Source organism: Mustela lutreola, chromosome 12, assembly GCF_030435805.1.
Source record: "Mustela lutreola isolate mMusLut2 chromosome 12, mMusLut2.pri, whole genome shotgun sequence".
Classification (NCBI taxonomy): domain Eukaryota; kingdom Metazoa; phylum Chordata; class Mammalia; order Carnivora; family Mustelidae; genus Mustela; species Mustela lutreola.
In genome coordinates, this window is record NC_081301.1 from 1,291,669 (window position 1) to 1,313,156 (window position 21,488).

Sequence of the window (21,488 nt, forward strand, 5' to 3'; positions counted from 1 at the left end):
TTTCCGAGAACCTTTCCGGTTTCAGACTCTGAGCCCCGCAGTGGGAGGCCCTTGGCCAGGGAGAAGCTGTGCCGTGTCGCACGTACATCGTGTCAGCTCCTGTCCTGTGTCGGCGACACGGAGCCCACAGTGGTCCTCTCTTCTGTTGACAGGGGCGATGCTTCCGGAGGCACTGGGTAGGAGCTCACTCCTGGAGCTGAGAGAAGAGGGTTTCGGTGGAAAATTTGCTAACCTGGTACTTGCCCTCTTTTTTCCCCCAAGCTCTTTTACTTAAGTTGCGTTGATTAGGAGCCCAGCCTTGCTGTTCTCCAGCTGTAATGGGAGAATCCGGAAAAGCGCGCAGCTGTGCCTCGTTGCTCCTCGGCCGGAGAGCCCTCGCTATGCGCAGGGTCACTGGGAAGGCCCGACGAGCTCGACCACTTAGTGGCGCACGGACAGCCCCTCTCGGGAGGCTGCGTTGCTGACGATGACTTTTCCAAACCGGAAAGGCCTCCCCGGTTCTGCACCCCTCTCTGCAGTAGGGTCCCTGACACCTCACTGTCCGTCTCGAGATTCTTGGCGCGTGTTTCTTGGCTGCTCTGGCCGCAGCGGGGAGGGACACGTGCTTTTCTGCACGGCGTGTCCCACAGCCGCATCTCCACGCACCAGGGCTTCTGTGGGCACACTGCCACAGGCACTTGCCATAGGCCAGACTTCTGCTGGGCGTTCTTCCATGAAAATATTCTCACGTAAAGTGAGAGTTTATGGAAGACGGGGTCTTCGCTCAGTGTAAGCAAAGCGATAAACTGAAAAAAAAACAAGTCTTTAACACACCTCCTCCCCGTCCGCAGCTAGCGTCCCCTCGACACACACTCTCAAACCTCTTCTTCCAGCCCTGTAGTGCCCAGTGCACCCCAGCACAGTTGCTTGCAGGAGCAGGCGGGAGGCTGGGGCTGCTGTCCCTCCCCTCCCCCGCTCTGCTCTCATGGCTCACGGGTTTTCAGGGCCCCCAGGGAGGTGCCTTGGGTGAGCCTGCTCCCGTGTTGCCTTGGGACAGGGCTCCTCCGGCGTGTCCCAGGACTCTGACGCGCCCCCGGCGGGGGAGGGTGCTAGCTCCAGTGCTCTGCAGCCGCCGACGTCCGCTCCCGAAGTGAAGAGACCCGCACCGGCAAACAGAAAAGACACTAGGGAGCTCAAGAAGGTGAGACATGGCCTGGCTCCGGCAGGGTGGGGGCTTGGGGTCCAGGGCGGAGGCAGCTCCCACAGAGCACTTCCCCACACTGGCGGCGGGCCAAGGCCTTCCTGTTGTCCTCGGCACCCACTGAAGCACGCAAAGCTCCCTGAGTGCCCGTGTGTCCGTGTCCTGTATGACCACTAGCCGGAGCAGTTGGAATGGGACCAGGAGGCCCCATGGGTCCCCATGGCCTGTCAGAACCCACCCCAGATGGTGGCCTCTTCAGACTTTGGGACCTGTCCCGTAACTTCCTGTAAAGGAGGTTAATCTTTCGAAATCATCGGGTCATGGTATCTGTTATAATGCAGCTGCTAAAATTTTATATTTCCTCTTTCTTGGTGATAGATGTTGGTCTTTTTTTTTTTTTTTTTTAAGATTTTATTTACCTGACAGAGCGATCACAAGCAGGCAGAAAGGCAGGCGGGGGGGGGGGGGCAGGCTCCCTGCTGAGCAGAGAGCCGGATGCGCGGCTCGATCCCAGGACCCTGGGACCATGACCTGAGCTGAAGGTAGAGGCTTAACCCACTGAGCCACCCAGTGGCCCTTTTTTAGATGGGTGATGACGTATGACGTGTGCTCCTTGTCTCTTTTGGCGAAACCACTCCTTCCTCTCAGGGCATGCCTAGGTCCGGGCATAGCTGTGTGTCCAGTGTGGGAAGGTGCGACCTGGCTCTTTTCCTAGACAGTTGCACACGGTGACCCCAGCAGAGCCAGAGAGGCCCAGTCATTCCTTGTCACCAGCCCAGCTGGTGACATTCCTGGTTCCCGCGCACACAGGGTGGTTGGGCCGCCCACGGCGGCCTCTCGGCGGGGGTTGTGGTGTCTCCTGGAGCTTTCACTTCGCTCCCTGACGAGTGGGGGTGCCAAGCACCTTTCTCACGCGCCTGTCACCGCCTGTGTGTTTTCCTGCGTGGTGCTGGCTTGTCTTCACCCATTTGAGCATCTTGGCCCCAAGTCCTCTGTGACATGTGTGCGTCACCGGTGCTGTCCCCCAGCCTGCAGACCGTCTCTTTACTCTCTTCACGTGGGTTTACGCGAGACTTGTTCTTGATTTCCGTACATTTAGCAAATCGAACTTTAGTTAACTGTTAGCCTCTTTTTTTTTTTTTAAGCTCGTGTTTATTTATTAGAGAGAGCGGCTAGCGCACCAGCAGGGGGAGGGGCAGAGGGCACAGGAGCAGCCGGCTCCCCACCAAGCAGAGCACCTGACACGGGCTGCATCCCAGACCCCACCCCGGCTGAGGTCGTGACCCGACCCGACACCAGAGTCGGGTGCTCAAGAGACTGAGCCACCCCGGTTCCCCTTGACGCCTGGCATCACAGGGGGACACAGATCAGATTCCGAGCGTGCGTGAGCCTGAGCTAGAAGAGGACGCTGACCCGTCGTGAGCGCTGCGGAGCTCAGAGCGGCGGGTCTGCGAGCACACACACCCGCTGCCTCCTTGTCTGTGTTTCCGCTGAGGCACGGCCTGCCGGGATGGAAGTGAGCGTCCCTGACATGTGTGTTCTCCCGGCACAAGGCCACAGGGCGGGGGACTGTCCCCAGGGCCCACAAGGACATGACCGGTCTGCTTGCTGCCGCTCAGTCTGGGAGAATGCCAGAGCCTGCCGCTCGTTGGCATTCAGACAGGAAAAGCTCCAAAAGGCACGTGTTCAGATGTGAACCATTTTAACTGTTTTTAAGGGCAGTTCCATGGTGTTAGCTGCCCCCGCCCGTCTTCGGGACTTGTGTTCTCAGATTGGCCCTTGGCCTCGGTGCACACTGTGCCCCTCCCCTCCCGCATCTGTGCGTGCGGCTCCTCTGGGGCCTCCTAGGAGCCGGTCCTCAGGGCCTTTCGGTGCTGGGCTCACCTCACGCGGCACCGTGTCCTCGAGGCGGTTCTGATGGTTTTCATGTTTAGAGCGGCGAGTCCTGGTTCTCCCGTTGGCTGCCGGGGAAAAGGAGGACAGAAGCTTACTTGCCGGACGACAAGAACAAATCAGTGAGTGCTGTGGAGCGCGGCCCCGAGGGGCACGCGCGTGCCCGTGCATGGGGGTCGCCAGTGCGCACGGGCCTGGTCACCCAGGCCCCGAGGCCGCAGGCGCTGCTTCCGCTCGGCTCTGTCTCCTAACATTACTTTTCATGATCGCGGCAGATCGTCTGGGATGAGAAGAAGAACCGGTGGGTGGACGTCAGCGAGCCAGAGGAGGAGGTACGTCTGGTTCCTCGCTCTGCTTGCCTGGGCCCTCGCTCCGCATACCGTCCCGGCGGCTCCGGGTCCGCAGGCAGGGCTCTGAGCCGGCTTTCCCCTCCACAGAGGAAGGCTCCGCCGCCCCCACCCATCTCGCTCCCCAAGGCTCCGCTTGCTGCGCCCCCTGGTCCTGGAGGGCCCCCGAGGGCCTCTGTGAACATGTTCTCTAGGAAAGCAGGTAACAGAGTTGAGCCAGAAATCAAGAGTTGGTTTGAGAACTTGCTTGTTCTGCAGACATGCCGGAGCTTAAGGGCTGGAAGTACAGGGCAGATGGCAGTCTGTCTGTCTGCAAGGGGGGTCCTAGTTTTCCTCAGGCGAGTCTGCAGGGGGCCCCCCACCGTCTCTAGAGCGCGAGAGCCCTGCTCCGCAGCCCTCAAGCTGCTAGTGAGCAGCGCGGCTCTGGTAGCCTCGATGTGTAGAATGGGCACCTCCCCCGGGGTAGCAGCCGGGCTGTGCCATGTGGAGAGCTGCGTCCCCGTCTGCTCTTCCCGCTGGAGGAAGGGGGACCCCGGGGGAACAGGATGCTCTGGGGCGCTGACCCAAATCTGCCGCTTTTTCCGGTGCAGCTGGAGCCAGAGCACGCTACGTGGACGTGTTGAACCCCGGGGGGCCCCAGCGCAGCGAGCCGGCTCTGGCTCCTGCGGAGTTTTTTGCCCCCCTGGCCCCGCTCCCGATCCCTGCACACGTGTTCGGACCGAATCCAGGTGGGCAGTGTGGGACCTTCTGATCTCTGATCCCTTTCCTGAGCTCCTCTGGCTTTAATCTCCCGTAAGAACAGTGACCCGGCAGAGCCGGGGCTCATCTGCTCATTCATGAACCCCCTTCTCTGTCCCCCTCGAATGGGACTGTGGGAAACGACAGGCCGGCGTTGTTGTGAACAGAACGACAGCTTCCTGCACTGTCTCCTTCACAGACGCAGAGGAAGTCCCACCCGCAGGGGGGGTCGGCAGGGAAGGGCAGGTGCCTGCAGGCGGTCCGGCCAGCGCAGAGCCGGCCTCGGAGCCCCAGGTGAGCAGGGCTGCAGGCCGGGCGGGCGGGCGGGGAGGGTTTGCCCCACACCCTGCCTGGGAGATTGGCCCAGCCTTTGTGTCAGGCCCATTGTGCACCCGGGGACCAAGTCCGTGTGTATAGGAAGACTCCCTCTACAGATGGGGAGTGTGACCGTGTGCACGAGGCCTCGTGGTTGTCTGGCTGAAATCATAGTCGGAAAGGTGGTTTTTAATTTTGGGAACTGGGGTACGGAATCACGGAGAGTCTGGTGTCTGAGGGGACAGTGGATTGCGAGCCTGGGTCCCCAGCTAATGAGCTGCTTAACATGTAAGGCGTCACGTAATGCTTCAAAGTCTGTTTCCTGCTCCGAGTTGGGATGACCAGGCCGACGTGGGCCTGGGATCCGCGTTCCTTGGAGATGGGCGGCGGAGCGATGGGCCCTGCATCTACTCAGACCGGTGCCTTCCGTGGAGCCCAGCACCTCCAGGCCGGGCTGGGCCAGGTCGGGGTGGGGTCCCGTGTGGTTCCACCGGTGGGACGGCTGCACATCGTCTTCCTCCCACAGGCGTTTAGCTCTGCCACTTCACTCGCTGGCCCCGAGCTCCCACCCGCCGGCGAGGACGGCTCCCGCGGAGGAGAGGTAAGGCCCTCCCGCCAAAAGGACCTGCCCAGAAGCCAGGCCCGGCACGTCGCTCGTGTGCACTGTCCACGTGGCTGCTTCCTTTAAAAGCAAGTCTTGACGAGTCAGAAGAGACAGTTGAGCAGCCTCTTAAAACTGCCCGGTGTCAAGTTTGTACAACAGATGGTCCCACTTGTCTGTGCAGACTTGTCTGTCCCACAAGTCTGTCCCACTTGTCTGAGGGTCCCCACCTCAAGCAGGGCTGGAGTGCACCTGCCCCTGGCGCTGCCCAGCATGGCCGGGCCACCGCGGGCCCCCAGCTGGGGCTGTTTTCTCTCTAAGAGCTGCCCCCGAAGGCAGGCCTTGTAAGCTAACTCTGGCTCCTCTCCGTCCAGACTGTCCCGGTTCTGAGGGCATCCTGCAGCTCTCGGGGGTTACACGGACCGCTCAGAGCGGCAGCGTGCATGCTGATTTTCTATTTGTGTGTGTTTTGTATGTGTTCCTGTAGCTTTCACGCTGTAGTTCACTGAGTTCATTGTCACGTGAAGTAAGCCAGCATTTTTATCAGGTACCTGTGCCTGGCGGTTCTCACTGGACACGCGTTGAACTGGGTCGCCTTTGTGTCCCCTCTGAGCGCACTGTGCTGGCTGGCCACTGTGCCCGTGTCACTAACGCGACCCGCTGCCTCCCCACCCACCACACACCGGAGGATGTAGTGTTCCTTTCTCCCCAGGACCTCGGGGGGTCGGGAGCTGTCCTGAGGATGCACTGACGGGCACGTAGACCCCGATGTGCCTAGTGAATGAGTGCGGTCTGTTAAATGTTCTTTCTGGATTGGTTTTTCCACATGGCCAGCCTCCGTCGTGGCCTCACCGTGTATGAGTGGGTTTCCAAAGCCCATGGGGCAGGAGGGACTTCCGTTCTCTACCAAGTGTGAGACGGCATCTCATAGGCCAGGCGGGGGGCGGCAGGAAGCTGTCCTCCGGCCAGTCTGGGCGAGAGATAAAGGAATGTGTCATCTTTCCTGTGTATCGTGGGACAGAGCTTCCGTTGGCTCAGTAGAAGGCTTCGTGTCACCTTTTCCTTTGCACACTAAAGCACTGGCTTTCGTAGCCGGGCACTGAGGTCTGAAGTCCTCAGAAGCGTCTGTTAACTGCCCCATGTCGGCACGAACGGGACATCTTGGCGCCGCGCACTCCTTGTCCCCGCATGTTCTGGTTTCGAGGCCCTTCTCTCTGCATGCTGCTTTACGTGTCGCCATTTTCCCGTGGACCTTAGCGTAATTACGTCCAGGGCTGCGACAAGTGTCTCCACCTGCGTCCGTGGCTCCCTTAGAATCACTGGGAGCGGTCCCCAGGAGTGTGTCTGTTCACAAAGGGAGCGAGTGCAGCGCTGTCGCGGCGGTGCTGACACGGCTCTCTGTGGTTCTCAGGCTCCCAGTGACCACCCCGGGGCAGCCGTGCCCTTCTACAGCCCCGCTCCGTTTGCACAGGTCAGTGCCGCCCTGGCCCCCGCCCGCGCCTGCTGACCCTTCTCCCTTCTCGGTCGGGCCTTTCCCGCTCCCGGCTCCTGTGCTTTCCGGCCGACACGCTGTGCCGCGGGTCTGCGTCTGACTCCCACGCGCGGGCCTGGGCCCTCCTCTCGGCCAGCCCGTGTCCTGCATTTGGGGGCTGTTGCTGAACGTTCCCTTCCGTTTCTCTGCCTCTGCCTTCTCTCTTCTCCGTGCCCAGTTTTTGCCTGTAGCAGACAGACTGGCTGCCGGTGTGGGGCGAGCCAGGGCGGGGTGGTCCTGGCATTTAGGATGTAAACGCTCGCCTGAGCCCAGGTGTCCTGGTGCGGCTCCTGTCCTCACGGGCCGGGGTGACCGGGCCTGCTCCCTCTGCACCTGACTCTCATCCCCCTACCAGCCCGACCTTAGGGCTGCCGTGTCCCACCCAAGTTACAGCCTGGCCACCGTGCACCTGCTTTTCCACTCCCACGATGTGCTTTTTCCCACCCTGTTACCGCCATCTCGTAGCCATTATGTTACCCGAATTCTTTGGTGCACATTCCCGGCGGGCTGCGGCGAGGAGGCTCCGGTAAACGCCCACGCGCCGCCCGCAGGCTCTCCCGGTGCCCGCTGCGGCCGGCCTCCTTGCTTCACCGCCTGGCCACAGCGCAAACCTTTAAGAACGACTGATTTGGTCCTGGCCTGGCCAATTACCAGGGGGACTGCCTGTGGGTTGGTGTAGACGGTCCCGCCCGCCCCCCCCCCCCGAGTCTCGAGGTGTTCCCAGGGTGCCACCGGCCTCGGAGGCCTCGGGCACACGGAAGTCAGCGCTCTTCTTGTCTGCAGGCCTCGGCCCCCTCCGGAGGCTCCAGGATGGGGAGGATTGGCCAGAGGAAGTACCCAGCGTTGAGCTAGAAGGGTCCCCACCCTGGAGTAGCATCTGGAACCCTGAAGCCATCATTCTGCTCCAGCAAGAACTCAGATGGATTGCCTGCACCGTCCCCGCGTCCCCGAATGGGCACGCAGTGATGCCACGTGATCGAACCTGTTCTTCCGCCGCCGTCTCTGAAGGGTGGCCGGAGGCAGGTGCGCAGCCCCTGGAAGGCGCTGGCTGGAGCAGGGGCGCTCTTGGCTCCTTCATTCCCCAACGGTGATTTAAGGGTAAAACTGTCCGTCCTGGAAGAGCGTTGTGCCGGGTGAGGCTGGAGGCGTCTTTGCTGCAAGAAGATCTCGCTCTTGAGGAACCCAGGTGTCTCTGCAAACCTAACCGTGCTGCCCCCCAACCCCCACGGGGTCCTTTAAAATGCCGAGTGAAGAGTGAGCCTTGGGCCCAGGAGAGGCCCCACCGCCTTCTTGGTGGCCGTGGAGGTCCTTTCTGCATCAAAGTCCCCGAGGAGCTGTGGAGTCGGTGGCAAGAATTCGGTTAGCTTTCGAGAGAGGCCCGAGTCACTGAAGCACATCTCTGCCGGGTGGCAAAGATGTTTCCAGCTTCTTTTGTGCCCCATGCGAGCCAGGGGCCCGGCTTTGCCCGTCCATGGGGGGTGGCCCTGCAGCTGTGCCCCCCGCGGACTGGCCCCCATCAGTCCACGTTACTGAAACTCACTGTGACAAGTTGGACGGGGCTTTCTCCAGTCTGTGACAAGCCTGACGAGACACCTCGAGGGGCCACGGTGCCCTCTGTGTCACCGTCGGCGCTGCGCTCTGTCCTGACTGGTCTTCACGGTGCCGTTCAGTTGCCTTGCTTTCTCTCACCTGGTTGCCGTCCTCTCAGGGTGGTGGCATCTGGAAGAGCGGGCAGAACGGACTGTTGACGCGTGCTCTGAGTCCAAGGCTCTGTTCTTCCCGCACCAGCTCCGCAGGTGGCGTGCGGCCCGCCAGCCGCGGGGAACCACAGAGGGGACCCTCCCCACCGGACTCCGAGCTTTACGGCTTTATCGACTGTTCAGAAAATTCCTCTCTCGTTCTTGTTAGGTGTGAAGAGACTACAGAAAAGATTTAAGTATTTATAAGAATCATTAGAAAATAATTTCTGTAGGTTCCCCCGGGGAGCGTAGTTTGCTTGGGGTCTTAAATCTAAATGCAGAAATGGTCTAACTGTGGAATCCGTGCAGGCTTCCTGTTTCCCCCGGGCCCTGGGTCATCTCGGAAGGGCCACGGAAGTTGTCCCATGGTGTCGCCCACACGCACGTCTGGGTGCGTTTGTTCACTTGGAGAGAGGCCAGGACTGGTTGACGGGGCAGCAGCCTCTTGTGTCCGTTGGTCCGCGCTCAGTGGGGGTCCTGGGATCCCAGACCCTCCTGGTGCCATGCCCCTGGCTTCCTCCGCTTGGCCTGCCCACCGTTGCCCGCACCGGCTGCCAGCGACTTTTGATTCAAGAAGCTCCCTGCCAGGCCAGGCGGGAGCTGCTATTTTTCCTAAATGCAAATTGTTACACCGCAAATTGGTAAATAAAGTATTTTGCGCTCGCAAGCGCGGTCATCTGTTGCTTCCTTCTGTCTGTGGGTCACCATGGATGGTGGGGTGGGGGGACCAAGGCCCCTGCCTGGGGCTGCGAGCTGGAGGGGCTTTGCTTTGGCCGGGGGTGAGTCGGCTGGGGAGCCCCCACCCCCAACCCCCCCGACAGCAGGAGGGGTGCGCCCCTCGGGGAGGCCTGCCCCCGCGCCTGGCCCAGGAAGCTGCAGGGCGGGGAAGGGGGACGGCTCCGCGCCCTCGGGCGTGCGCTGGGTCCTCCGGCCGCCAGGGGCCGCTGCGGGGACCGAGCCCCGCCTTTCTCGGACGCCCGTTGCCGGGGAGCGGCCGCCGGGCCGCAGGGCCGGTGAGCGGGCGGCGCGTTGAGGTGGGTGCAGGACTGTCCCTGGGCCAGGCGCGGGTGCAGGGCCCGGGGTGGCCCCTGGGCGGGTATGCGGGGCGACCTCCAGGCAGGGGTGCGGGTCTGGAGCGCGGCGTGACCCCTCGACGGGGACGCGGATCCGGGGCGCAGGGCGAACCCTGGGCGGGGTTACGGGGCGCAGGTCCGAAGCGCGGAGTGACCCCTGGGCCGGGGCGGGGGCGGGGGCGGGAGTCCAGGGCGTGGGGTAACTCTCTGCAGGGGCGGGGACGCGTATCCAGGGTGCGGGGCGACCCCGGGGTGGGGCGGGGGCGCGAGCCCAGAGCGAGGGTTGATCCCTGGGCGGGGGCTGGGGACACGGGCCGGGGGCGGGGTCCTCCTGCGCTGCGGTCGTTGCCCTGGGGCCCCGCGGGCTCGCAGGTTCTGAGCCCGGGCCTGCGGCGGCGGGCGGAGGGGCCTCCCTCGGGGCGGGGTCTGCGGGAGGAGCGGCGGTGATGGGTACGCAGGTCAGTGAGGGTGTGGGGACCCCTCACCCCTTCCAAGGCTGCTCCAACTGGCCTTGACTTTTGGGTTGTGGTTCTGCCCTGGTCCTACCCCAGAGCCCCAGGAAGGCACAGGTCCCCTCTGTGCGGTGGCTTCCTGGGAGGGGGCGGCGGGCGACTCGTCTGAGTGTGTGTTCTCGCTGGACGTCTGCCGGCCTGTCCCTCTGTCTCCTTGCACTGCAGTCCCATGGGAGCAGTCACGTGGCACGGGGTCGTGGCTGTCCCAGGCTAATGGCTCGGTTTTCCTGTAGGTTCCTGTAGGGGACCGCAGGACTTCTGGCTTCCCAGCCATGGAGCAACGGACCCTGTTCCCACCGGCTGGCCCCGGGCCCAAAGGGAAGCCCCTACGCCTTCTCTCCTCTGCAGCTGCCCGCCACGGTCTGGCCGTGCATCCCTGACCCTGGGCTTCCCTGGGAGCCCAGAGCGGGAACTGTCCCCCAGCAGCGGGAGGGGGGTGCTGGCTGCCAGAGCCTGGGAGAGCCGGCCCCTGGACTATGCCATCCAGGTTAGAGGGCGTGGGCTGTTCAGGGGCGTCTCCCCCGCAGCCCGCCGCCCAGGGCCATCTGCAGCCTGAAGACAGAATGCTCAAGGGACAGCTTCCAAACACGGGCAAAGACCTCGCAGCCCACCCAGGGTCCCCACCTGCCAACAACGGTGAGGGCCCTGAGAAGAGCCCAGTGCTCCCCCCGAAACTTCCAGCACAGATCAGCAACGAGGACCCACAAGCCAAGGCAACAAGCTTCACCCCAAAGCCGCCGCCGAGGCCCCGGCTGGAGAGAGCTCTGTCCCTGGACGAGAAGGCGTGGAGGAGGCGGCGTTTTCCAAGCAGCCACGAGGACCTGGCGGCTCGTGGCGGGGCCAGCCCCAGTAGGGGCTCCTCACAGGACAAGGTCCCCAGGCACCCCGCCCACACCGACTCCCCCCCCTGCCTGAGCGCCTCCTTGCAGGAGATCCCCACGTCCCGCAGGGCCCAGGGCAGTGCGGGAGGGAGCCCTTCCTCATGGGGTCACTGTATCTCTGGGATGATCAGCACTTCCCTGGACGTCCTGCACCGGGACGGGGCCTCAGCCCAGAGCCCCGCCAGGCTGCCCACTGTGGACCAGAAGGTGGCCTCCGGTTCCCTGCGGCCGACCGACCGGGTGGACTCGGGTCAGGCTGACCTCAAGGCCCGCCTGCCGAGCAGACTGTTCCGGGCCCACAGCAGCCTGGGCCCTGGCCGGCCCCCGAGCCCCCTGGCCTCTGAGGCCAGATCCTCCTTTAGCCTGCTGGCTCCCATCCGCGCCAAGGACGTCCGGACCAGGTAGGGCCCCAGGGGGGCGGGGCGTGGGCACCATCAGTGGCCTTGGCTTTAGCGTTCGCGTGCGGCCTCCACGAGAAGCACGCAAAGGTTTTCTCACAAGACTGTGCGGTGTAGAGGTGTGGAGCTAACCCCCCAGCTCGCAGCTCCTTCCCAGAGGGTCACGCCTTCCAGAACTTTCCCTCTGTGTTTCAGCACCACTCCGGGCTGCGTGCTACGAAACATGGTTCAGAGGCGTGCGTGACCTTCTCCCCACAGCTCTGCGTCTCGTTTGCTCTCCCTTGTGTGTGTCGGGACAGGCTTCTGAGGCTGCTGGCTGTGCGCCCCACTGGCCATCGGCTCCCATCGGCCCCACAACGGCAGAGGACACTTGGTTTCCAGGCCTCACGGGACCTGAGAAGCTAATGTATTTGGCCTTTATTACAGCTTATAAAAAACCTAGCCAGGCGCTCCCCACCCCCACCCATGTCTCTCCTTTGCGCCAGGGTCCCCGATACTTCTGAGCCCAGCCTGTCCAAGCCCACAGGTCTGGTCTTCTCCGGGGTCCTCACTGTGGGGCCCATGCTGCGGCTGGAACAGGCCTCCCCTGCCTGCTCCTCTGGTGCCAGGCCTGGCCGCTGACCACTCTCGACACTCTGCCACTTGGCCCAGGCCTCTGCTCCCTGCTTGGGCTGGGCCCATTGTTTGAAGTACACACAGGCCCCGACTTGGGGGTCCCCACGCCACCCACTCCCCAATATGGCACCCAAGGCCCCAAGTGAGGCCCCGGCCCCACTTCCCTCACCAGACTTCTCACCACCACCCCACCTGCTGCCCTCTCCAGTCCAGACCAGGCCGGCACCCGCCCAGCTGGACACAGAGTCCGCAGAAGGTGGGGAGGTCACTGTGCTGGTGTCTGCCACATGGGACCCCAAAGCAGAAACCCTAAAACAACAGTACTGTGTTCTCTCCCGCTTCTGGAGCCCTCAAGTCAGAGCCCACGGTGCCACAGGGCTGCGCTCCTTCTGGAGGCTCCAGGGGACGGTCCTTCCTGCTCTTCCAGCTCCCGGTGCCCTGGTGGCCCCCGATGGCCCCTGGTGGCCCGCTGGCCTCTGCCCACACGCGGTGCTCTGCCAGGGTCTGTCTCTCTCCTCTCACTGGGGCGCTGGTCGTTGACTCTAGCATCCAAACAAAACCCGGGACGCTCTCGGGTGGCTGTCCTTCACTAGCCACACTGCAACGCCCCCGTGGCCACAGAGGTCCCCCCCGTGCGCTCTTGTTGTCAGGAAGGAGGAGAAGCTGGGGGCAAGCATGGCGCGCCAGCCAGAACCAGGCCCACCGCTAGGGTTTCGGGCACGTGGCGCGCTCTGCGCAGCTGCGGTTACCCGTGTGCGCGCACCACACGGTGCCGAGGACAGGACTGTCGTCTCAGAACCGGCTCCTCGGTCCCCACTTTCAGGCAAGCAGCAAGCAGTAGGTTGGTGGGGATCCCTCAGCCCAGATCCGCGTGCAATGACCCCATCTCCAGCCCCTCAGCGTGCCTTGGAGCGGGTGTGGGGTGCGCCGGGTCCAGGGAGCGGCTGCTCGCAGATGGGGGCGGCCACACTTTGCGTGAGGACACTGACGCTCGCATTCTGTCATTTTCCCATGTCACCAAACACGGGGTTTTCTTCCCCAGCCGTTTGTAAGTGTGAAGACAGCCCTTAGCTCGTGGTCTGGCCACAAACAGCTGGGACATGGGTGCGGTCGGAGCGGGCGCTCCGCGCTCAGGGTGCTGCAGGCCGCAGGCACCACCATGGCTAACCCCACGGCCTGTGGGTCCTGAGAGCATGCTGTGCCCTCAGGCGCAGAGTGGGGGATCCTTTGGGGGCCCCGAGGCCAGGAGGCAGGGGCTCTCTGGGTGCCTGACTGTGGGGTGTGGCCACAGCCTGCCGGGGCTCCTGGAGTGGGGCTGAGGCAGCAGGGCCCCTGTCTGGGCACAATCAGGTACATGTCCTGCACCGCCCAGGGAGGGTGTGGGAATCGCTCCTCCCGGCTCCGGAGAACTGCCTTCTGCTCACAGCGGTCAGCTGGGGCTCACGAGCCTCGCGGGCGATCTGACTTCCTTCAAAGGAGCGGGTTCCTACTCGCAAGACTAAGCTGTGAGGTTTTCGTAGTGAATTGGGGTGAAGAGTCATCAGAGGCTTGGAAAGTCCTCGGGGTGGCCATTACAGATGCTGGGTTGGCTTCTCAAGGCTGCCGCAGAATGGGCCATCCATGGGGAAGCTGCGGTGCCGGGCCAGGCCAGCCAGTGTGAGGCCTGCGCCCCAGGCATGGGCAGGGCAGCATGGGGGGCAGAAGCCAGGTGTGATGGGCTGTGCCCGGTGGTCCACCCCAGTGTTCGGAGCCCACCAGACCGCCTTCCCGCACCGCAGTGCCCAGCTGCCAGGCCTTGGCACAGAACCCCCTTGGCCCCCACCCACCCCTGACAACGGGACTGGGGCAGCCCTGCCAGCTGCCCCGGAAGGTGGAAATAGCCCTCATTTGCACGCGGCCATCAAGGTGATGGCTGATGAGGGATGTTCTCGTGGACAGATCAGGGTACCAGCCCATCATGGTGTCGCCGGAGTAGGGATAGGATCCACGGAGCTTATCGGGGCGCATCTGTAGGGAAGGGGGAGGGAGTCTAACACAGCCAGCACTCAGGAGGTGATGAAGCTCCCCTCTGGGCACTGGGGGGACCCGCGGCCAGTGTGTACAGCAGATGATGGGGCGGGGGGCGGGGAATCGGTGGTCAGTGTCTGCAGCGGATGGATGGCACTAAAAAGACCTCGGAGACAAAATGACCGAAGGCTGGTGTGGCTGTCACCTGGGTGCTGATTCTGGGGATGTCCTGATCTCCAGCTGGGTTGGAAGAAGGTTCTGGAAGGGGAGCTCCCAGCAAGAGGAGGACCCCAGACAGCTGGAGAAAGGCGGACTCGTGAACACCGCGCAAGGAGAGGTTGCAGGGAGGCTGGCGTTGCACCCCTGTGCGGTGACCAGGCCGTGTGCGTGTGCTGGGCTTGCCCTGTGTGCAGGAGAACAGTCCGGTGGCCACAGCTAGACAAGTGTGTGAGCGCAGTTTTAGCACACTTTGTGTGATCCGCTGGCTGAGGACAATTTTTTCATGGTTCAGAAACCTGGTCTAAAGTCTCCCGAGACATGAAAATTACACATCAGAGCCGGCAGGCCCCTGGTGACACTCCATCACTGCCCAGGCTCGCCCCCCGCGAGTGGGCTCCGCGAGGCTGCTGTCCCCAGGGTCCGACGCAGCTGGAACCATGCGCATGCGCACTCTGTGCTCCGGAACCCTTGAAGCAGGCATGACCGGTGGTTGTTGCAAGGGTGGACATGTCCCCTGTAGCTTTCAGGTCCCTGGAGGCCACGCTGAGGTGGAGGTCACGCATCCCCCTGGCTGCTGCTGTCCAGGGCAAAGAGCCTAGATGTCCCCCTCAAGCTGCTTGTCTGAGGACGTGATGGAAAACTTGAATGCGTGCCAGCGTTTGTAGAATGGGGAATGGAGATGGTTTTCCGAGAGGGCAGTGGACCATCGTGCGCTGTGCCCCCTGTCAACCCGTGGGCTCTCGGGAAACCCCAGCTCTGGGAGAGCCTCCTGAAAACGGGGGGCGGGGGGGTGACAGGTGTGGCTGGGCGGTGTCCCCTGCACCTGGGTCCGTCTGTTCGGATCCTCGACCCCGGCTGCTCACTCTCCGCAGGAGCTACCTGGAGGGGAGTCTCCTGGCGAGCGGAGCCCTCATGGGGGCAGAAGAGCTGGCCCGGTACTTCCCGGACCGCAGCATGGCCCTCTTCGTGGCCACCTGGAACATGCAGGGCCAGAAGGTAAGCCGCCTGCTCCCGCTCTGGTTCTCTCCCAGGGCTGTCGGCCGCACACGGTCTGCCTGGGCTCTCCCCAGCAGCCGGGGCACCCAGAAGGCCCCGGCCTCACCCACCTCCCCACACTGCCTGCTGGGGGAGGATGTGCTTTTCTGACACACGTGTTTGTCTGCTGGGGAGCTTGTGGCTCCCAGCAGATGGGCAGGGGACAGAGACCTCCCTGGGGCCCCCACCCCCATGCACAACCTCCCCCCGCCGCCCCTTCCACCCCCCACCGCCGGACTGGCTGTGGCTGTCGGTGAGCCCACGCGGCCTGGTCTGGTTCTTGTCACCTTGGGGTCACTTTGGGTTTCGTTCATTCGGCCACCTGTGTGTGGAGGTGACAGTGGAGACCTCCAGCCACTCTGCCGTGACGGCTGCTTTGTGTCCTGACCACCAGTCGCCCAGGGCCAGACTGCACAAGCCAGAGGACTGGCTCTTGCTTCAGGGGAGCCGCTTGGACCCCATGCTGGTGGCTTTCTCGCCAGCTCAGCCGTCTCTCCCTGGAACGACTCCCCACGGCAAGGACTGTCCTGGGTTGGCGGTCTCCATCCCCTGTATGTGGGTGCTCTGATTTCTGAGGGCTGGGCGTGGGCTCCCTGCACTATGGGCGCACCAAAGGGTGCAGCAAAGGACACGGTGGTTGTCACGATGGCATCACAGAAGGACCTTCACTCCACAACGAGGTGGCCCGGGCTGGCCGTGGGGGACGGGTGCTGGGGAGGAAACAAGGCAGGGCCACCTCCTGCTCAGGGTTGGGCTGAGTGACCAGGAGTCCCAACAACACAGGCTCGGGAGAGAGACAGAAGTGATTCTCCCTCGCGCTCAAGGAGGAGGCAGGTGCCCGGGCTGATGGCCCACTGTCCCAGGGATACCACCGGGCCTGTCCAGGGGATGGCACTCTTGTCCAGGGCCCTGAGGGCTCGGAGGCTACGCACATCCAGCCACAGGGAGGAGCACTCAGGTCCAGGGCCACGGCACCCGGCCCGGGCAGCACCACCTCCCCACCCAGGGCATATCTGGTGGTGCGGGGCACAGAGGCAGGCATGGTGGTAACCAGTTGGGCTGGAGGGAGGCCTGCCTGGAGGCGTCGCATGGGCCATGCTGGTCCCGGGCTGTGGGAGAGGCTGGGCCGCTGGCCCCGCAGGAGGCCCTTGCTACACACGATTCCCTGCAGGAGCTGCCCCTGAACCTGGACGAGCTCCTGCTGCCCGCCGAGGCAGACTACGCCCAGGATCTGTACGTCGTCGGGGTCCAGGAGGGCTGTTCCGACAGGTAGGGAGCACCCCTGCCCTACCTACGTCTGCCCAGCCCGTCAGCCCCGTGGATCCCTGGGAACGGCGCTGAGGTGGGCCTTAGGGGCCAGGGCTGCCTGCCAGAGCCACCTCCGGGCCCATGAGCAGCTCCGAGAGCTGAGAATAAAAGAGCTTCGCTTGCTGACGCATCACTGATGGAGAGGCCGCGAAGAGCAGCGGAGCCCCAGCTACAGCCTAACCCCTGCGTGGGCTCCTAGGTCTGCAGCGTCCTGGCACTCGGGTGCCCCCCTCAGGCATCCGCAAGAGGCCTGCCGCGTGCAGGTGCCTCCGACCTAGGGGAAGGGGCCGGGCTCCAGGCCCCCAGAGTAGCCAGAGAGCACGGGCCTGGGACCAGTACCGGAGATGGACAAGGTTGTCTGGGGCCCTCGTGTTGCTTGTCTGCCCACCACTCACCCTGCAGGACGCGGCTGGACAGCGGGGCTCTCTGGGCTGCAGGGTGAGGGGCAGCGGGGCTGGGGGTTCCAGCCCCCTTTCCCAGGCTGTCCCGGCCTCCGTCCACAGGCGGGAGTGGGAGACGCGCCTGCAGGAGACGCTGGGCCCGCGCTACGTGACGCTGTACTCGGCGGCGCACGGGGCGCTCTACATGTCCGTGCTCATCCGCAGGGACCTCATCTGGTTCTGCTCAGGTAGGTGGGCCACCGTGCTCCGCGCCACCACCCGGGGCAGCCCCGGCCTCAGTGCAGCAGGGGCACGCAGGGTGAGCAGGACCAGCCGTGTCACCCCACTTTGTCCCACAGAGGTGGAGAGCTCCACGGTGACCACCCGCATCGTGTCTCACATCAAGACCAAGGGGGCCCTGGGCGTCAGCTTCACCTTCTTCGGCACCTCCCTTCTCTTTATCACGTCGCACTTCACCTGTGAGTCCCAGGCGTGCGGGACACCGCTCCCCGTCGCCGCCGGGAGGGGCCTGGAAGGCAGAGGCCCTGCTACCTGTGACGGTGTCGTCCGGTCGTGCCCGGTTCCGTGGTGGGCGCCGGGGAGAAGGCCGTGGGGCGGACACCGGGAGCACCCGGCGGTACACTGGCTGGGGGGCAGTGAGCACACGGGTGCCGCCTGTGTCTGCGAGCCCCACTGCAGAGGCCCCCACGCTCTGTTCTCCCAGCTGGCGACGGGAAGGTGAGCGAGCGGCTGCTGGACTACAGCAGAACCGTCCAGGGCCTGGCCTTGCCCAAGAGTGTGCCCGACACCAGCCCCTACCGCTCCGACGCCGGTGAGCTCCCCTCCACGTGCTTCTGCCTTGTTTTCCGGGTAGTTCAGTGAAAGTAGACTTTGGGAGCTTTTAAGAATCAAGGTCAGAAAAGTCTAGAAAGTCACCAGGTAACAGGAAAAAGACCGCCCTGAGGCCTGGCAGCGGGCTCCTCACGAGCTGGGGCGGTCAGCCCGTTCGGCGGCTGGCGTTCACCAGGAGCCCGGCCTCGCCAGCCCCGCTCTGCATCCCCCACTCCCGCACGGGCCCTCCTGCCTCCCGGCTGCCCCACAGGGGCAGCGCCCTGGTGGAGGCGGCGTTTGTGGGAAGCATGGGCTCCTGTGAGCATGGGCCGTCACGCGGTCCCCGGATGGCTGTTGCTATGGGAAATGAGAATCGTGAGCCTGACTGTCGAGAGGCCGCAGGGCGCTCCTCCCAAGGCTGGGGCGGCAGCGCCTTCCCTGGGGGTCCTTGCACGTGCACGTGGCTCTGGCAGGACACCGACCAGACCAGTCCCCGTTGCTAAGGCATGGTGAGCGCGGGGAGGGATGGGCTCACGTGCTTTCCCATTTGGTCAGCGGACGTTACCACCCGGTTCGATGGGGTGTTCTGGTTTGGAGACTTCAACTTCCGTCTGAGTGGCGGGCGCATGGCCGTGGAGGCCATCCTGAAGCAGGACCTGGGGGAGAAGGTGTCTGCCCTGCTCCAGCATGACCAGCTCACCCAGGAGATGAAGAAAGGTGAGGGCCGGTGGGTGGGGGCTCCCCGCCCCCGAGAAGGCACGGCCTGTGGGGTTGACACGGGGCTGGGACTGTTCCAGGGTCCATCTTCAAGGGTTTCCAGGAGCCAGACATCCACTTCCTTCCATCGTACAAGTTCGACATCGGGAAGGACTCCTATGACACCACCTCCAAGCAGAGGACCCCCTCCTACACGGTGAGCAGTCCCCTGGGGCCAGCCCGGCTCTGCGGCCGAGGTCTGGGGCCACTCGTGCTGGCGAACTGGAGGCTGCGGACTGAGGCCGGGCTAGCGGGCAGCGCCCTGGGGGCTGCTGGGCCTGCAGGGTGCGGTCAGACTCGGGCCTAAGCTGCTCCAGGCTAGTGACCACAGCTCTTGGAGGCTGTTGGGGCTGGGGGCGGTGCCCTCTGATGGAGGCCCTCCTAGGGGTCGGCTGCCGGTCCCTGGACAGCGAGGCACAATCTGCATGCTATCACTTGGCTGAGTTGTTTGTGGCGGGACCCCCGCGGTTGGCTCTGGGTTTCAGGCCTGAAGCTGCTGTCTCGGCCTGGTCCGCACCCAGTGCCCACACACCGGTCGGTGCCCTGGGCCCGCTGGCACGCAGGCCAAGAAACCAGGGGGCATCGGGGCCCCCATTTGTGGGCTCTTTTCTACAGGACCGGGTTATGTACAAGAGCCGCCACAAGGGGGACATCTGTCCCATCAAGTACTCCTCCTGCCCAGGCATCAAGACATCTGACCACCGCCCCGTGTACGGCCTGTTCCGGGTCAAAGTGAGGCCGGGGAGAGACAAGTCAGTACCCCGGCCACATGTCCTCACATGTCCCGCTCTCACGGCCCAGGGCGGGGGGAGGGGAACGGGATTCCTGATCTGAAGTGGCTGTCACACAGGCAACACGCCCCGGGTCGGGGCTGGCCGGCTCTTCCTGCCACGTATGCAGCAGGCCTGGTCTGGGTCACGGAGGGGTTTCTCGTCGTGGATGGTGGCCACGCTGCAGTGTGCAGCGGGTCCCAGTGGCCCACAGGGAACAGGCGTCAGAGTTGGCCTCCCAGAGGCCGCGGAAATAGCCGGGCCCTGCCAGCTGACCCCCTCTCTTCCACAGCATCCCACTAGCTGCCGGCAAGTTTGACAGAGAACTGTACTTGATAGGAATTAAAAGACGCATTTCCAAAGAGATCCAGAGGCAGCAAGCGCTGAAGGGTCAGCACTCGAGCAGCATCTGCACTGTGTCCTGAGGGCGCCTGAGGACCCTTGTCACCCACGTGGGAGGTCACTTGACCAAAAGCCCCTAAAAAGACAGAAGAGGTTGCTGTGTGGGACTTTTCCTGCTTCTGGGCTGCAGACGGACCAATGCTCAAGGCTGACCTGCTTCCTTACCAAGAACCCCACGGGGAGGCCAGAAGACCGGCCAGGCGGTACCACAGCCCCAGTGCCCGGAATGGAACCAGCCACGCTCCCGGACGCCACAGCCCGCGTCAGGCCCCATGCCGGCAACGCCACACGTGTGGTCCCTCGGGGCAGGTGTCCAGGTGGGTTGTGGTGGGGCCTGGAGCGGCTCGCTCGCCCACAGCTCATGTTGGCAGCGCTCACCTTGTGGACCTGCCGCCCCGGCAGTGCTAACTGGGAGGTGCCCTTCTCCGTCTGAGCACAGGGGTCCTGGTACTGAAGCTGGTGAGCTGCTCCGTGTCTCTGTCCCACCGGTGCTCGAGGACCAAGCCCAGGCCCAGCTGGACAGGCCAGAGCCAACTGACTTCCAAGGAGGGAGTGCTCTCCCACGGCCCCACTGGGACAAGAAGGCCTGGCCTGTTTCTGGGCTGCCTCTGGTCTTTGGGGACCTGGCCCAGCCCCTCCAGCCATGACACCATTTCCCTGCCCTCTTCTGGTTTTGGGGATTTCAGACCATTGGCACACATAGCGTCAGCCACAGATAGCGTTAACAAAGCTTCGGGTGTCCCCACCACATTCTAGATCTCTTCTTTCTCCTGGGGCTGAGCCTGTGATCACCCACCATGGCTCCTAAAGATAGCCTCTGTACGTGGGTCTGTACGTGGGAAGACCAAGGGGCACTCGATCTAATCTTAGATTATTTATTTTTTGATATTTATATTTTTAAATAAATCCATATATTAAATCTTAAACTCTTTCTGGCCAAAGACTGAGTCCTAGGAAGAGCTCATCTGCACGCTCTGCCCATTCTCCTGACATCTCAGAGAACAAAGTTGTCCAACGGCAGGTCTCGCATACACTGCGCCCAGCTGCCATCCCGACTGTGGGGCTGGCAGGAAAGGGACTTTTAAGGGAGAAGGGGACACCCCAGACCTGAGCGGAGGAAACCGGGCCCCTTCCGAAGGCAGGTGTACCGGCTTTGTGAGCGCCCACTTCCGCAGCACGGAGCCAGGCACAGCCGGTCTGACACGGGAAGGTCTGTTCATGAGACGGTCCAGTCAACTCCATCGGACCTGAAACTTGTCTGTCTGTATAAAATTTTGCTCAAAGAAACGTGCTGTTGAGTTTTGAATTGTGAACTGAAAATGTCTGTCACAGATTTTTGTGGTGAGGGGCCTGGAGAGGCCTTTTCATGCACCTTCCTGGGTACCGTCCTGACGATGGGACCGAGTGATGGCGTGGCGTGTAGACAGTCTGGCCTGAGACAGGGCTTCGTGTCTTTGGGGATCAGGACACAGGTCACGGGTCCCAAGTCAGGACACTCGCTTAAGAGCAGCCAGATCTGAGAGAAACAGGTTTCACTTGGAAAGTCGGGTTAAAATCCCGACGAGTGCGGAAATGCGGGCCAGTCTCTGAAAACCAGCTTCAGAGAGTGGAGCACAAGCAGGAAGAGGTTCTCATGACCCGGCTCTCATGGCCTCCCCACACTCTGCTCGCACCAAGCCTCCCTCGGGCACCTGCTGAGCCTACGGCAGCCACCCTGAAAGCCACGTTGGGGGTGGGGTGGGACCACGGGCTGAGGGGGTCAGAGGTGCCCAGCCATGACAGGGTCAGGGAAGGAGCCAGCAGGAAAGCAGGACAGGCAGCTTGGCACCAGCTTCTGAACAGACTCCGGGGCCTGGGCAGCAGCCAGATGTGGTCAGAGGCTCAAATCCAGCTGCATGGGCGCTCCGCCAGACCCAACACCCACCAGGGCCTCGGTCTTCGCAGGCTCTGCCTTCCC

General features: G+C 63.3%; 2 protein-coding genes across 15 annotated transcripts in view; both read left to right on the forward strand.

The window, feature by feature from the left end:
- SEC16A (SEC16 homolog A, endoplasmic reticulum export factor) overlaps positions 1–9,011 on the forward strand; it is a 32,906-nt gene extending 23,895 nt beyond the window's left edge. For 4 of the 8 annotated variants that reach the window (XM_059141198.1, XM_059141197.1, XM_059141199.1 and 1 more), the window contains 11 exons: positions 153–235; positions 1,037–1,180; positions 3,115–3,195; positions 3,349–3,405; positions 3,511–3,622; positions 4,011–4,148; positions 4,358–4,452; positions 5,000–5,074; positions 5,562–5,621; positions 6,486–6,545; positions 7,389–9,011. In XM_059141198.1, the coding sequence (XP_058997181.1) occupies positions 153–235; positions 1,037–1,180; positions 3,115–3,195; positions 3,349–3,405; positions 3,511–3,622; positions 4,011–4,148; positions 4,358–4,452; positions 5,000–5,074; positions 5,562–5,621; positions 6,486–6,545; positions 7,389–7,457 (974 nt within the window). In that variant the 3' untranslated portion in view covers positions 7,458–9,011. The remainder of the gene's footprint in view (positions 1–152; positions 236–1,036; positions 1,181–3,114; positions 3,196–3,348; positions 3,406–3,510; positions 3,623–4,010; positions 4,149–4,357; positions 4,453–4,999; positions 5,075–5,561; positions 5,622–6,485; positions 6,546–7,388) is intronic. The other 4 variants (XM_059141201.1, XM_059141202.1, XM_059141205.1 and 1 more) reach the window with 2 other exon arrangements.
- A 273-nt stretch (positions 9,012–9,284) lies between these two features.
- Positions 9,285–20,818, forward strand: INPP5E (inositol polyphosphate-5-phosphatase E). Of its 7 annotated transcripts, XR_009346257.1 has the most exons (12): positions 9,855–9,875; positions 10,163–11,211; positions 14,922–15,045; positions 16,256–16,353; positions 16,896–17,020; positions 17,132–17,251; positions 17,497–17,604; positions 18,159–18,320; positions 18,401–18,516; positions 18,975–19,111; positions 19,422–19,848; positions 19,971–20,818. XR_009346257.1 is itself a non-coding variant. In XM_059141074.1 (11 exons), exons 2-11 carry the CDS (start codon positions 10,406–10,408, stop codon positions 19,552–19,554), a joined length of 1,929 nt encoding a protein of 642 aa, XP_058997057.1. In that variant the 5' UTR covers positions 9,285–9,378; positions 10,163–10,405; the 3' UTR covers positions 19,555–20,818. The 7 variants fall into 7 exon arrangements, 6 of the variants coding, with proteins under 6 accessions (XP_058997057.1, XP_058997058.1, XP_058997056.1 ...); XM_059141074.1 differs by lacking the exon at positions 9,855–9,875 and adding an exon at positions 9,285–9,378 and having other exon boundaries at positions 19,422–20,818; XM_059141075.1 differs by lacking the exon at positions 9,855–9,875 and adding an exon at positions 9,421–9,440 and having other exon boundaries at positions 19,422–20,818.
- Positions 20,819–21,488: the final 670 nt, after the last annotated feature.